This window comes from Panicum virgatum, chromosome 9K (genome assembly GCF_016808335.1).
Source record: "Panicum virgatum strain AP13 chromosome 9K, P.virgatum_v5, whole genome shotgun sequence".
NCBI classification, from domain to species: Eukaryota; Viridiplantae; Streptophyta; class Magnoliopsida; order Poales; family Poaceae; genus Panicum; species Panicum virgatum.
Genome location: NC_053144.1, coordinates 67936266 through 67950293, shown reverse-complemented (window position 1 = coordinate 67950293; position 14028 = coordinate 67936266). Strand labels below are relative to the sequence as shown.

The following is a 14028-nucleotide window of genomic DNA, read 5'->3' as shown; positions in this document are numbered from 1 at the left end:
CTTCCTCTATTCTGTAAAGAGCCCCTCCACCTTGGTGTTTCTTTCTAATAAAACCCCCTCTTTTATTATTTTTCCAAACAACTCCTCCACCGTATACAAACACTTTTAAATAGAACCCTGCCCTTTTATAAAATAACCCAAATACTTCTAATATTTCCAAACAGGCCCTTTTTCCTATTTACCAACAAGTCCTTGGGCTCTCGTTTGGGCCCTGAACACCCATTAACCTATCATTTCATGCGCCAAAACAACTTCGATCAACTCCAAACTTTACCATACCATTTCTAATATAATTTTGGACCGTACCTTTAGCAAACCACTCAAAGATGCCACTTCTATCTCCATATTTTATGTGTCCCCGATTCGAGCTCAACGATAGACTTTTATTTCTGTGTCTTGATTGTGTGCTTGTTTGTTTGTTTGCGTCGTAGATCGCGGTGTGAATGAAGGAGAGCCCGCTAACGAGCAGTACTGCGAGCAAAAGAATGAGGACCAGTTCCGCGACCCCGAGCCCGAAGGACAGGACCTCCCCGAAGGCTACGAAGGCGGCAAGTTCAATCACATCCTTTGATGCATATTTCTGTCCTAGTTTTTATAAACACAACCCAATGGCCTGCTTTATAAAATTGCATATGTTTTGCTTGCATGAAAACACGGTTGGATAGCCACCCCTTGATTTGTGATGACCATTCCTTGACCACCTGGATTAATGTCTGATTTTGCTTGGACGTTAATCGATATTAGAACACTTAGGACTTTACTCATAATACGATTTATTTTATAAAGAAAATGTGTGCGTGTGGGATGGGATAAATGTGGTGTTTTTGTAAAGAAAGTGTAGACGGGATGGATGGCATTTCTACGGATTTGCCATTTGGTGTGCTCGTGCCAATGTGGTAGGGCAAAGAAGGGAGATATCCATCTTGTCGTGTCTAAGGACCGAGTTGGTGTGTCATCTCACCTAACTCCACTGTCGTGCAAACCACTCGACCGTGGAATGGGCAACGGCTTAGCATAAATCCCACTAGTTAAATTGATAGCCATCAGGAGAGCTGAGAGCAACGGGTGACTAAGGAGAAGGGATAAGCCCCGAGTGACTTATGCCCGGTTATACCTAAGTGAATGGTCGATGACCCCTTGGTGAATCCCGTGATGGCTAGTCAGGGTTAGCTAAGGTGGGTAATGGCTATGTTGGGATCTACACCGACACAACGGTGTTCGAGTTGTGGTATCCTACTTGTGGGTAAAGTTGCACACCTCTGCAGAGTTAAAAGCTATTTGAATAGCCGTGCCCATGGTATTGGGCGAGTTATGGTGTGGTCACATAACTAGTGTTTCATTGGGATGGGCTGGTGTGAGTTTTTTTGGAATTGTGTCCGGCAGTTGTGCCGTGTGCTACGACGGACGGGGAGTCCGGTAGCAGTTTAAAACTTGAACTCCGTGTTACTCAATATAAAAACTGATTTCTGAAATGTTTTAGCTAAACAAACCCCTGCATAAAACTTAGCTTTCCGCAAATTAAACCGTAACCTTACCCTTGATTTACCTGTGCATATTATTCTAATTTAACCCCTCCTCCGTGGGTGTGGTTGGACTTGCTGAGTACATTTGTACTCACCCCATTCTTACTTTTTACAGAGGAAGACCCAGACTTCGTACCTGACGACGCTGAGTAGGGTTATCGTTCTGCACCCAACCTTGCCTGTGGAACCGGCCCTGTCGAGATGCCTTCGCTGTCGCAATACTCTGAGCCCGCGCTAGACCCCATGTGGTTTGCGGTCTGGTGTTATGTCGTAGCTTGGTTACTTATTATTATTATCTGTATCGAGTGTCCTCCATGGTTTGTACGGTTATGAACCATCTGATGTAATAAATGTGGCATCAGCCTCCTGGGATTGGTGTTTTGTATCACATTTAAGTCTTCTCTTATGAGGGGACGCTTCACCTGGCCTTTGCCTCGTGAAGGACTTCGCTGACGTAGTAGACTGGCTTTTGGACGGTCCGAACCCTGGTGGCCGGGTCCGGCTCGCCCTTGTCCGCTTTGTCAGGTCCTTGGGCCCCTAGCAGTTCTGGGTTCCCACTGGCACAAGGCTCCTCCGGACCCCCTTGTGCGGGGTCTGGACCTTCAGGCTGGGGTGAGGCTGACGGGCCCCCGTGTCCGGGATCTGGCTCACCATCCTTGGTCGGGGAGACCCTGGTGTCCCCCTGGCGAGCTTGCTCCATCCTTTCGGCGACTAGCACCATGCTGACCGCTTCCGCAGACGCAGCTAGATACAGAAACAACGGCTCACCGGGCTCTGGAGCCACCAATACTGGCAGTGAGGTGAGGTGCTGCTTCAATTCCTGGAAGTCCTGTTCAGCCTCTTCAGTCCAAGAAAATGGACCGGACCTCCTCAATAGCTTGAAGAAGGGGAGGGCTCTCTCAGCCAGCCTCGATATGAAGCGGCTAAGAGCAGCGAGAGATCCAGTAAGCTTCTGGACGTCCTTGATGCGGCCAGGAGGCCTCATTGCTTCGATCGCCTTGATCTTGGCTGGGTTTGCCTCGATGTGAGACCAGGAAACCCAGTAGCTTCCCTGCGGAGACGCCGAAAATGCACTTCTCCGGGTTCAGCTTTGTGCGCGTGGCGCAGAGCCGGTCGAAGACGAGGGACAGGTCCTCCACTAGTGTTGACCCTACCTTAGTCTTGATCACAATGTCATCGACATAAACCTCAACAATATCTCTAATTAGATTACAGAAAGTTTTGTTCATAGCTCGTACAAACATGGGTAAGGCATTACGTAGACCATATGGCATGACAATATAGCAATAAAGCCCATCTACTATTACAAAAGCAGTATGCTTCCTATCCTCTCTAGACATCTGAATCTGGTGAAAACTAGAGTATGCATCTAGGAAAGACAAGAGGTCACACCCGGAGGTGGAGTCCACGATCTGATCGATACGTGGAAGAGGATAGGGATCTCTAGGACATGCCTTGTTGAGGCTGGTGTAGTCGATGCACATCCGAAGCTTCCCGTTGGCCTTTGGGACGACGACCGGGTTGGCCAACCACTCAGGGTGGTGGACCTCCTCGATGAAGCCAGCATGTAGGAGCTTGCGGACTTCTTCACGGATGAAGTTCTGCCGCTCCACAGACTGCTTCCAAGGCTTCTGACGCACCGGCGTGGCGTCAGGGTAGATCCTCAGATTGTGCTCGATCACTTCCCTAGGGATCCCGGGCATTTGTGACGGTCCCCAGGTGAACACGTCAACATTTGCCCGGAGGAAAGCGATGAGCGCGTCTTCCTATTTCTCCTCCAGGTTCCCCGTGATGCGGGTGGTCCTGGTGGAGTCCGCTCCAATCTGCACCGTCTTCACTGGAACATGGTCCGGATCAGACGGTTGGACCTTGGGAGCCTTTGCAGGCGCCCTGGGTTGCGAGGTGGATGGATCCTCCTCGGAACGTGCAGCCTCTGCCGCCAGAGCATACAGTCTCTCAACTGCAGCGACGGCAGCGGTGCGGTCTCCCTGCACGGTGAGGACACCGGCAGGGGAAGGCATCTTCAAGACCAAATACCCATAATGAGCAATGGCCATGAAGCGGTAGAGTGCCGGTCGGCCAATGATGGCGTTGAACGGGAGGTTCACCTCCGCAACATCGAACAGAACGCTCTCTGTGCGAAAGTTCTCCTCGGTCCCGAACGTGACCGGCAATGTGATGCTCCCCAGAGGGAACACCGGATGTGGGCCCACTCCGGAAAATGGGCGAGAGGGAGTCAGCTTGGACTCCGGGATCTGCAGCTGCTTGAACGCTGCATAGCTGATGACGTTGAGGCCGGCCCCACCGTCGATCAACACGTGATAGAGCCTCACGTTGGATATGACAGGAGCGGTGACTAGAGGTAGTACACCAGCTCCGGCCATATTCTCCGGGCAATCGGATGGCCGAAAGAGATGGTGGTGTTCATCCACCTCTGGTGCGGCGACGCCTTTCGGACCCCCGGCTTCACCGAAAGGACTTCTCGGCGAAGGGTCTTCACGTCCCGCCGGGAGACAAGCTCCCAGCTTCCGCTGTACATTACGTACAGCTTCTTGCGGCGGTCGCCGTTGTCGGAATCGGAGTCGTCATCGTGGTAGACGCCCTTCAGCTCCCGAGCGGGGGATTGGTACCCCAGCTCCTTCTCCCCGGCCGCGGCCCCACTGTCGGAGGCCTTCTCCTTGCCGGGCCGCTGGCGAGGAGGAGGTGAGCCGTCCTTGGAGGACTGCTCTCGCCGCCCACTGACCTGCTTCGTGAGCTTCTGGATCTCGCGGCAGTCAGCGGCGCTGTGGCGAGCGGTGGGATGCACCGGGCATGATCCTCCGCTGCCACCCTGCGGGCGTGGACGCTTGCCATGCGTGTTCTGGCCCCTAGCCGCTGCCGCTGCAGCTGGTGCCGCAGTAGCAGGTGCCGCTACGGCGACGACTGGTCCGCCAGGCTGCGACTCCCCGCGACTCCGGTTCTTGTTCTTTTTCTTCTTGCCACCGCCCTAAGCGGTAGCAGCGGAGCCACCAGCCTTGGCATCTCCGTCTTGGGGGGCTGAGTGCCATGCGCGGCCCTCAGCGGCCCTGGCACACTTGTCTGCCAGGGAGAAAAGCGTGGTAACGCTTTCCACCTCATGCGTCGCGAGCTTCTCGAGCATCTTCTCGTCACGTACCCCCTATCGGAAAGCAGTGATAATAGATGCATCAGAGATACGAGGAATGGTACCCCGTACCTTGGTGAAGCGCGAGATGAAGGCCCGGAGCGTCTCCCCGGGTTTCTGCCTCACAGCGTGGAGGTGAGCCTCCACACCATGCTGCTGGTACGCAGTGGCGAAGTTCGCAGTGAACCTCGCACAGAGCTCCTCCCAGGACTGAATAGTCCTAGGAGTAAGGTTCATGAGCCGAATCCGGGCTGGCCCAGTCAAGGCTACATGAAAGTAGCTGGCCATGACGGCGCCGTTACCACCAGCTGCTGTGATGGCGGTAACGTACACCTGCAGGAATTCCGACGGGTTAGTGGTACCGTCGTACTTCTCCGGTAGGTGTGGGCGGAACTTGGACGGCCATGCCACTGCGCGGAGGTGATCCGCGAGCGCAGCACAGCCTACCCCAGCCACCGGGGCGCCCGACTGTATCCGGGCATTCACCGGAGGCTTGGGTGCCACCGTGTCCAGGTCAGCGTTGAGGTTGAGACCCTCGATGTTGAGACAGCGCTCTCGCGCCCTCTCCACGGAGATGCGGGCATCCTCTCCCGCGCGCCGGCTGTTGAGCTCCGCCCGCAAGTCTTCTGTTCGTGCACCCCTCACGGTGGGGGAGCGCACGGACGCCGACGTACCGCCCTGACGCTGGCGGTAAGGTACCACCGCATTGCCGGGCGGAGGTCGTTGCCCAGTCCTTGCAGAACTGGGGGAGGCCTGAGCCAGGTGGAGGAGACGGTCAACATCGCCCCGCCACTGCCTTAGGGCGTCTGGCGAGGCTGCAGCAGCCGGAGGGTTGCGAAGCAACTCCCTAGCCGCCGCCAGCGCTCCGCCGCTCGCAGCTTGTGAGGGGGCCCTTGATGGGCGCCCTGACTCTTGCCGGCGAGCAGCGCGCGCCGCCACCGACGGTGGCTGCTCCACAGGCACAGTTGCCCCTGGAGCAGGAACGCGAGAGGCGTGTGGCGCGGAGGACGCCACACCCTCCGTCATCTCTACGTCATCCACACGAACCATGGAGACGAAGAAGAGATGAACTGCGACCAGCTACGGCCCACCCCTACCTGGCGCGCCAAATGTCGTGGTGTGGCAAACCACAGCCGGGTGGCGGAATGCACCCGCCTAAGCCCAGAGGGTGTGTACTCGGGGGTTAGCTAGTCCTAGTTCGATCTCGCTCAAGAACACGATGAACACCAAGGATTTAGAGTGGTTCGGGCCGCCGAAGCGTAATACCCTACGTCCACTATGTGTTGTATTGCCTTGCCTCGAGAGAGTCTGCGAGTGCTTGGGCGAGCCCCCTGTGTGTGTGTTCTCTTGTTCTGTACAACGAGCACTTCCCTTTTATATTTCAAGGGAGGCGCGTACATGGCTGCTGGGACCCCGACAGGTGGGCCCAGCGTTGTAGTATAAAATAACATACTGTTCATACATTATGGCGTCGCAGGCAAAGGAGATCTTTCTCCGGATATCTTTGCCTGCTCCTGGAGTCCCCCGTTCAGCATGTCCAGGCGCTGTTTTGTCGGAACGGCGCCAGGTGTAGCCAGCGGCGTCGCCTGCCACGTAGCTGAACAGGTCGTGTAGCTTGCGGCGTAGGTGGCATGATGGAAAAGTGACGTGCCGTCGTATCTAATTAATGCGGCAGACGGGCTCTGCGCGGGTGCGGCTGCACTGAGTACCTTGGTAATACGCGATGCACAGTGGGGCCTGACAAAGGCTGCCTCTCGTGCTGTGGTGGCAGAGCACGCCTCAACCACCAGCATTGAATGCGGTAGGCGGGCGAGGCTTCTAGCAGAAGGCTCGCGCTCGAACCCGTGGCTCCGGGACACGTGGCGGCTCCGGACCCCCACGCAGTATGGGAGGTCCGGATGGACGCAGGAGGTCCCGGACCCCCACGGGGGTCCGAGGGCTCGGCTATCAGCTCGGGGCTTCCCTTCCTTAGGGACACGTGGCGTCTCCGGACCCATCCCCAGATGGGGAACGGGTCCGGTGCCGTTGGTCTGGTGAGGAAAAGGCCTGACCCGTGGGGCCTGACTGCTCCGTCCTTTGCGCGTAGTTACGGATAACTACGTGGGTCCTGCCCTGCTGCAGTAGGAGTGGGTATTCCTGCTACAGAGTGCCGACAATTTCGTTTGTGGATCAAGATTTTGCTCGGCCTCTATGTATCTGAGGACTGAGTTCGTCGGTCACTCTGTCCCTTGTCTGCTTATCTTCGGAAGTGGTTCTCACCGGATGGGTCTTTGGGCAGCCTAAACGCATTATTTGTGGCTCTTTAGCGGACTTTATTCAGAATGGAAAAAAAATTGGTGTAATCGTGTCATCATTTTGTCCTTTATTTCTTTTTAAATTTTATTCTTATATAAAGGCGTGGACGCTAAGTACATCAGTATTTAGCTAAACATAAAAAATCCTTCATCTAAAACGTCCAAGTTCAAACGCGCAATACAGATCCGACCAACTTAACTTTAATAGCGAAATAATAATGCCAAAAAAAATCCATGCTAAAGTCTCAAGCGTGTGATGTCTGAGACATCCTGATTTGTCGAAGACAACCTTTTCGCTAAGCATTCTTGTTTGCTCCGCTCAATAGACGGTAGAACCAATAACTTAATCCTTAGGACACGCGCAAGAGGACGTGCTGACTAATGACGATTACGGACAAAACCAGTACAGATCAAAAGCTGAGGAATCCAAATTTTGTTTAGTTAAGATTTGAAGTCACTATCAGCATACCGTGGCAGCTACGCTACGATGGTATATCCAAATATCCAATATCCTCATCCTTCTCTTTCCTTTTAGACGAAGCATTCGGTTGGTTTTATACCCATTGCCATCTCACTAATTCTTTCCTATCAGTTCTAGCTCAGAACAGCTCGCCGAGATGGAACGTCCTCAACAGGTGAAGAGTTGTCTGCTATCAGTATTTGAATTTCTTCCGTATTGCTTCTTCAAAACTCCAAAAAAATCGGACGGTTTAGAGCAGACACTATTTTTTTTCTGGACTCTGGCTAATTTTTTATCAAGACGATCTTAGATTTTTTTTTTTTGGCATTCCACATAGCAGGTGCGCTAATGTCCATCGTGAACAGATCATTTTAGTTGTGCAAATTTTTGCTTTGGATGCAGAGCAACCCCTGCCCCATTTGCACCGGCGGCATGGCCGGCGGCGGCGGGCAGGCCATCTTCACGGCGGAGTGCTCCCACACGTTCCACTTCCACTGCATTTCCACCAGCGTCGCGCACGGCCGCCTCGTCTGCCCGCTCTGCAACGCGCAGTGGCGCGAGCTGCCGGTGTCACCGCCGTCGGCGGTGCCACCGACGCTACCGCGGCAGGCATTTCCCCGCATGGAGGCCATGCACGGATTTCAGCCGCCGCCGCCGCCGCTCCGCTCCGCGGACCCGGAGGTGTTCGACGACGACGACCAGGTGGACCCGCCTTGTGTCCACGACGGCCAGCGGCGCGAAGCAGCTGCCGTATCCAGCGGACTTTTGGCCGTCAAGACGCACGCTGAGTACTCGGCGGTCGCCAGGGATTCCTCTCACGACAACTTCGCCGTCCTCGTGCACGTCAAGGCTCCGGGGATCGTCGACGGCGCGGCGGCGGCCAGCGAGGCGGCGGCGGCGCCACGCGCGCCTCTCGACCTCGTGACGGTGCTCGACGTGAGCGGAAGCATGCACCGGGACAAGCTTGCCCTGGTGAAGCAGGCCATGGGGTTCGTCATCGACAGCCTCGGCCCCGACGACCGCCTCAGCGTCGTGTCCTTCTCCTCCGGGGCGCGCCGCGTGACCAGGCTCCTGCGCATGTCGGCCATCGGGAAGGGTGTCGCCGCGGAGGCCGTGGAGTCCCTCACAGCGGGCGGCAGCACAAACATCGCCGAGGGGCTCCGGACGGCCGCCAAGGTGCTCGGCGAGCGCCGGTACCGGAACGCCGTCTCCAGCGTCATACTCCTCTCTGACGGCCAGGACAACCACACCGTCCGGCGAACGCGGAGCAGTGTACCCAACTACGAGGCGCTGGTGCCGCCGTCCTTCGTGCCAGCCGGCACCGGCAACCGGTCGGCGCCCATCCACACGTTTGGCTTCGGCCACAAGCACGACGCGGCGGCGATGCACATCATCGCCGAGGCCACTGGCGGGACGTTCTCGTACATCGAGAACGAGGCCGTCATCCAGGACGCGTTCGCGCAGTGCATCGCCGGGCTGCTCACCGTCGTGGTCCAGGAGGCGCGCGTTGCCATCGCTTCCGAGCACCCTGGAGTCCGCATCAGTTCGATCAAGTCCGGGCGTTACGAGAGCCGCGTCGACGAGGATGGCCGCTCCGCCTCGGTCGCCGTCGGCGAGCTCTATGCGGACGAGGAGCGGCGCTTCTTGTTGTTCTTGTCCGTTCCAACCGCGGAAGCAACGGACGGTGAGAGTGAGACCCCCCTGATCAGTGTTCGTTGCAGTTACCGAGAAGCGGCTGGTGGCGCGCACGTCGACGTGACGGCCGAGGACGCGGTGGTGGCGAGACCGGAGCACGCGGCGGACGCGGAACGGTCAGCGGAGGTGGAGCGGGAGCGCGTCCGCGTGGAGGCGATCGAGGACATCGCGGCGGCCAGGGCGGCGGCGGAGCGGGGCGCGCACCAGGAGGCGGCGGCGATACTCGGGTACCGGCGGCGAGCCGTGGCGCGGTCGTCAGCGGCACGAGGCGGCGGCGACCCCACGAGCGCGGCGCTGGGGACCGAGCTGCGGCGCATGTGCAAGCGCGTGGCGACCCGGGAGAGCTACAGGGGGTCGGGGCGCGCGTACGTGCTCGCCGGCCTGAGCTCGCACGAGCAGCAGCGCGCAACCTCGAGGCAGCTGCGCCCCCTGCGGCAGACCTTGGCGGGTGGCGAAGGTGGCGCCGGGGAGGCGATGAACTCGGAGGTGACGGAGTTGATGGAGTATCTCGGTGGCGGTGGACCGGGCGGCGATGCAGGGGCGTCCAGCGCGGCGGCGGCCGAAGGGCCGTCGGAGAATGAGGCGGAGGGGACGGCGTCGTACCTGACGCCGGCCATGCGCGCCATGCTGTTGCGGTCGCGGAGGGCGCGGGAGGCGTCTGCTGAGCAGCAGCAGGAGCAGCAACCGAAAGCTGCAGAAGAAGCGGGCGGCTCTGAATCCAAGGAACTGTGAGACATGTACTAGTTGAGAAGAAGCGATCGTGAGTGTTTGGAGTTTGGACTGGGAGTTTGTTTCTGTTCTGAATAAACAAGAGGAATTTGGGAGATGAATAACTACTGTACCGAGCCCAATTCAGTGCCTCAAATCTGAGCCCAAGTTTGAGAAGAGAAAATACTAGGCTCTTAAAACATGGGCTTTACAGGCCAGTATCGATTCTTGGTGGCCCATCTTGAGCCCACGGGTTCCTAGTTGTTTGGTCCATCTCAGTCTGGGAAGACTATTTTCTGTTGTGCGGCTGACGAGCTGATTGCTGTTGCTCTGTGTCTGAACTCTTATTAAACCCGTCACCCTCGAGAGGAAAAACAGAGTCAAATGAAATCCCTCGGTTAATGCGGTGCGTTGAAAAAGCGTCATCCTCACAAGCGAATGTACGACACCCGTGCTGCAGACTTGCGCGACGACGGAGGCCGACCGTCGGCGAACCCCCCGCGCCGAGGTCAGCAGCTGGTTGGTGGTAGCCATTAGTACTAGCACATTGCCGTCGCGATGGAAGGAACATTCTCCGGACAAGGCGGAGCCAGCCACCCGGCGATCGAGAGTCCGCCGCCTGTCCATGCAGGCAGCAGGTACACCGTTCCCAACCCTCACCGATCGGGAGCTGGAAATCGGAGGAGATGATCAGCGGGCGAGTCTGAACGCCGCCCCGAACGCAACAAGCACCGAGTCGTCCGTCCAATCCGACCAACCCCGGGGGCAGAAAAACATGCTCTGGCCGAGCAGAGCCAGAGCGCTGCGGCTACGAGTCGTCGCCATGGGGGCGGGCGTAGTTCGGATCGGAGAGGTGGCTGCATTCTAGCTACTTCTGCTGGGCGACGATCTTTCTCCGGCCGGCTCCCAGTTGTTGTAATCAGAGCCGCCAGGTTTGAACGGGCTCTCCACCGATCCCACGTACGGCACATGGTCGCCATTGAATGATTCTCGTTGTGCTGCCGATGGAACGGGGACGAAATGGCCAGCTAGATAGCTTATTAGCGGCAAAAGGAAGTCGTCTTTGGATGAATTCCGATCCATTAACTAGCTTGTTCAGTCCGGCGCCCATCTGTGAAGACCAAGGAATGCCACTTCGATGCAAGTAGTCCGCTAGTAGTAGAGCAGGGCAGCTTGCTGAGGGCGTTGGCCATTTAGCCAGGAGGAGCATTGGCACCGCTGGGTGTGGGGCCATGGGAGCAAGGCTTCTCTGACCAAGCACGTCCAGGTCATGGAGAACGTCACCAGCACACTACTGTAGTAGTATGCTACGGACAAGTGAGAGGATCTGTACTAGTACTCTGTACCGACGCCACCACGCACGCCGCCGTTCCTGTCGTCGTTGCAGGTCCCTCTCGGCCTTGGTTTGCATCATGAGGAATATATAAGGAATGGATCAAAGTCGTCGACAACTCATCAGCTCCAACAGATAATCCATCGCCCTAAGGTTCATCAACACGAAACGCGAGCAGTTGATGATGACGATACAGATGCGTAGACGGTAGTTGGCAGTTTTTTCTTTTTGTGTGTGTGTGTGTGTGTGTGTGTGTGTGTGTGTGTGTGTGTGTGTGTGTGTGTGTGTGTGTGTGTGTGTGTGTGTGTGTGTGTGTGACACGGCTTTCGGTCATACGGTCGTCAGCAGCAGACGCACTGCGAATTGGACCCGATATTAACACAGAAATAGCAGGTCGAATCCGTAGTGCTGGCCTGGTTTACATTCAGATTCAGCGCAAGGTGTACTTACGTCGATCTGACACGCGATCCTCACCCATGATGCCCGACTTCGTTGATGCGCCCCAACTTTTGTGGCTACGAGCGGTGCAAACTAATGTGCGATGCTTTGGAATTCAGTGGCATCATCCGACTGTATTTTATTTCTCTTTCTTTCTTTTTTTTATTCCGTTTGGTGTAGCACCCAAACCTTGACCGGTACACGCACGGAAAATCCAAGGCCAGATCACAGAGTGAATAAGGATCACGTCCACTCTGATCGTAACAGGATTAGCATCTATTTTAATCGGATCCAATCCAATCAGCCGACAAGCAGGCACCAGCAACGTACGCGGTCAATTGTTAATAATGGAATTAGGTTCACCCATGGGCGCATCATACTTTTCCTTTCTCTGTACATGTATTTATATAAGAAAAGTACATGCATATACAGCAGAGGAAAGACGGAAGGGAATTGCATTGCCCCGTCCGGGACATTTCAAAGAGGCCAACAAGTTTTAGTTTGAGAAAATTCCTTATAAGGCCCTCAAATAAATGACACTCTCTTCTATGGCCCTAAAATTTCAAACACCCTTCCTTGGTCCTATTTTTATTTTGCATTCCTTCCATGGCCCTCCGGTGAGATCTGTTAAGCCCATTCCGTTAGAGTTCCGAGCGGCACGTGAGAACTAGAAATCTTAGACCAAAATACCCCTTGGAAACCCCTGTAATCGACCGTCACCCCCAAGCAGAGCCACCACGCCCCCCATCCCTCGCGAGCTCCTACGCTCCCCATCGTCCGCTCGGATCCTGCTCCCGGTGGCGGACGGCTGCTCGCCCTTGGAGCAGACACACGCGGACGGCTGCGGCGGCTCGCGTTCAGGCGCGCGGATGGCGGGCCCCGGGACGCGCCCCTAGTCGTTCAGCGCGCGGGCGGCGGCGGCGGCTCTGGGACGCGCCCAAGCGGTGGCGGAGCCCCCGCAGCGGGACGCGCGCGGCCAGCGGCAGCGGCTCTGGGACGCGCCCAAGCGGTGGCGGAGCCCCCGCAGCGGGACGCGCGCGGCCAGCGGCAGCACCCGCAACAGCCCTCGCTTCGGCAAGATCAGGTGAGCCCGCGCGGCCCTCACGGCTGTGGGCTCAGGGGCGTGGTTGCAGCGGCCCTCACGGCTGCGGGCTGAGGGGCGGAGGGAGAGCCTGGCGAGGTCGTTGTTCTTGGCGCCAGGTCGTTGTTCTTCTCTTTGGAGTTCGGAGTCGTTGCATCCGTGCCTGTGAATTTGTCGCGCACGCGCCACGCGGAGATTCTAATTTTTTGTGTAGAGGAGACATGCCTATGATTCGCAAACAATGGACTAGCTAGCACTAGCTGATGATCACGATATATCAGGTCAAGTGCAAGGTCAAATTTGATCCCTCACTTAAACTGATTAAACGTCTTTCAAGCCTCGCGACAGCAGCTCTGTTGATTCAAACAAGCAGCTAGTTTTCACACCCACTTAACTGGAGGTGCAGTGTAGTAGCGCCAGGGGTATTATTGCCGTTTCACAACCACTTACCTGGGATTTAACTAAAGATATAACGACAGGGCCATAGAAGGGATGCAAAATAAAAACAAAACCAAGGAAGGAAGTTTGCTCTTTCGAGGGTCATAGAAGGGAGTGTCATTTGTTCGAGGGCCTTACAAGAAATTTTCGTTTCCACCGTCGCGCGCACGTGTCTCCTGTCCGCACGTAGATAAACCTCCGCTCTAGTCCAATCGACCGCCACAACGTTTGCCGGTCAAATGAAGCGAATAAGCGACTCGACTAACCAGCCGAGATGGGTGTGCACGGATCGGATCGACGGCGTCCGCGGAAGCGGAACCATCAGAAAACCGGCGCACGCAACGCAATCCAGGTCCCTGCCCGGCATGCCAGGGTCGCCGACACAGCCAGCCAGCCAGCCAGCACCCCGGATGAGGCCGGCGGCCCGCGCGGGCCGAGGGCGTGCGTCGTCCGACGTGACGCTGGCCGACGGATGCCGCGGCGGCCGCTGGGTTTGTTTGCTGTGGGTGTAACCCAGACGCAGGCAAGACCCAGGCAGACCGCGTCTGCTTCGACAGGCAAGCACACCCTGTTCCATCCATCCGCTCTCTGCGTTGTGTTTAGTTGAAACTTCTTACCGCTCTTCGGAAACGTGCAGCACAGCTGGTAACGATGCCACCGCTCCACCACAGGGATGGATCATGGATGATACCGACCTTGCCTTGGCGAATGCGCAGCCTATCATCCTTCATTAACCGGTCAAACACCATCCAGTCTGCCAGGCTTAAAAGTCTCCTCTTCACATGCTATGCTACCAAAGGAAGAGTAGTAGTTTGCTACAATTCTACACGTGTCACGTGTGCCAATCGTGCCCTTCGTACGTCATGCCCTTGCAGAGTGAAAAGAATCGGGGGGCTATTCATCGTGCGCGTGGCTG

At 56.5% G+C, this 14028-nt stretch overlaps 1 protein-coding gene across 1 annotated transcript; it reads left to right on the top strand.

Annotated features, from left to right (window-relative positions):
* The first annotated feature begins 7516 nt into the window (after positions 1 to 7516).
* On the top strand, positions 7517 to 10059 carry LOC120647349 (E3 ubiquitin-protein ligase WAV3-like). The gene is made up of 2 exons (XM_039924113.1): positions 7517 to 7594; positions 7822 to 10059. Exons 1-2 carry the CDS (start codon positions 7577 to 7579, stop codon positions 9844 to 9846), a joined length of 2043 nt encoding a protein of 680 aa, XP_039780047.1. The 5' UTR covers positions 7517 to 7576; the 3' UTR covers positions 9847 to 10059.
* Positions 10060 to 14028: the final 3969 nt, after the last annotated feature.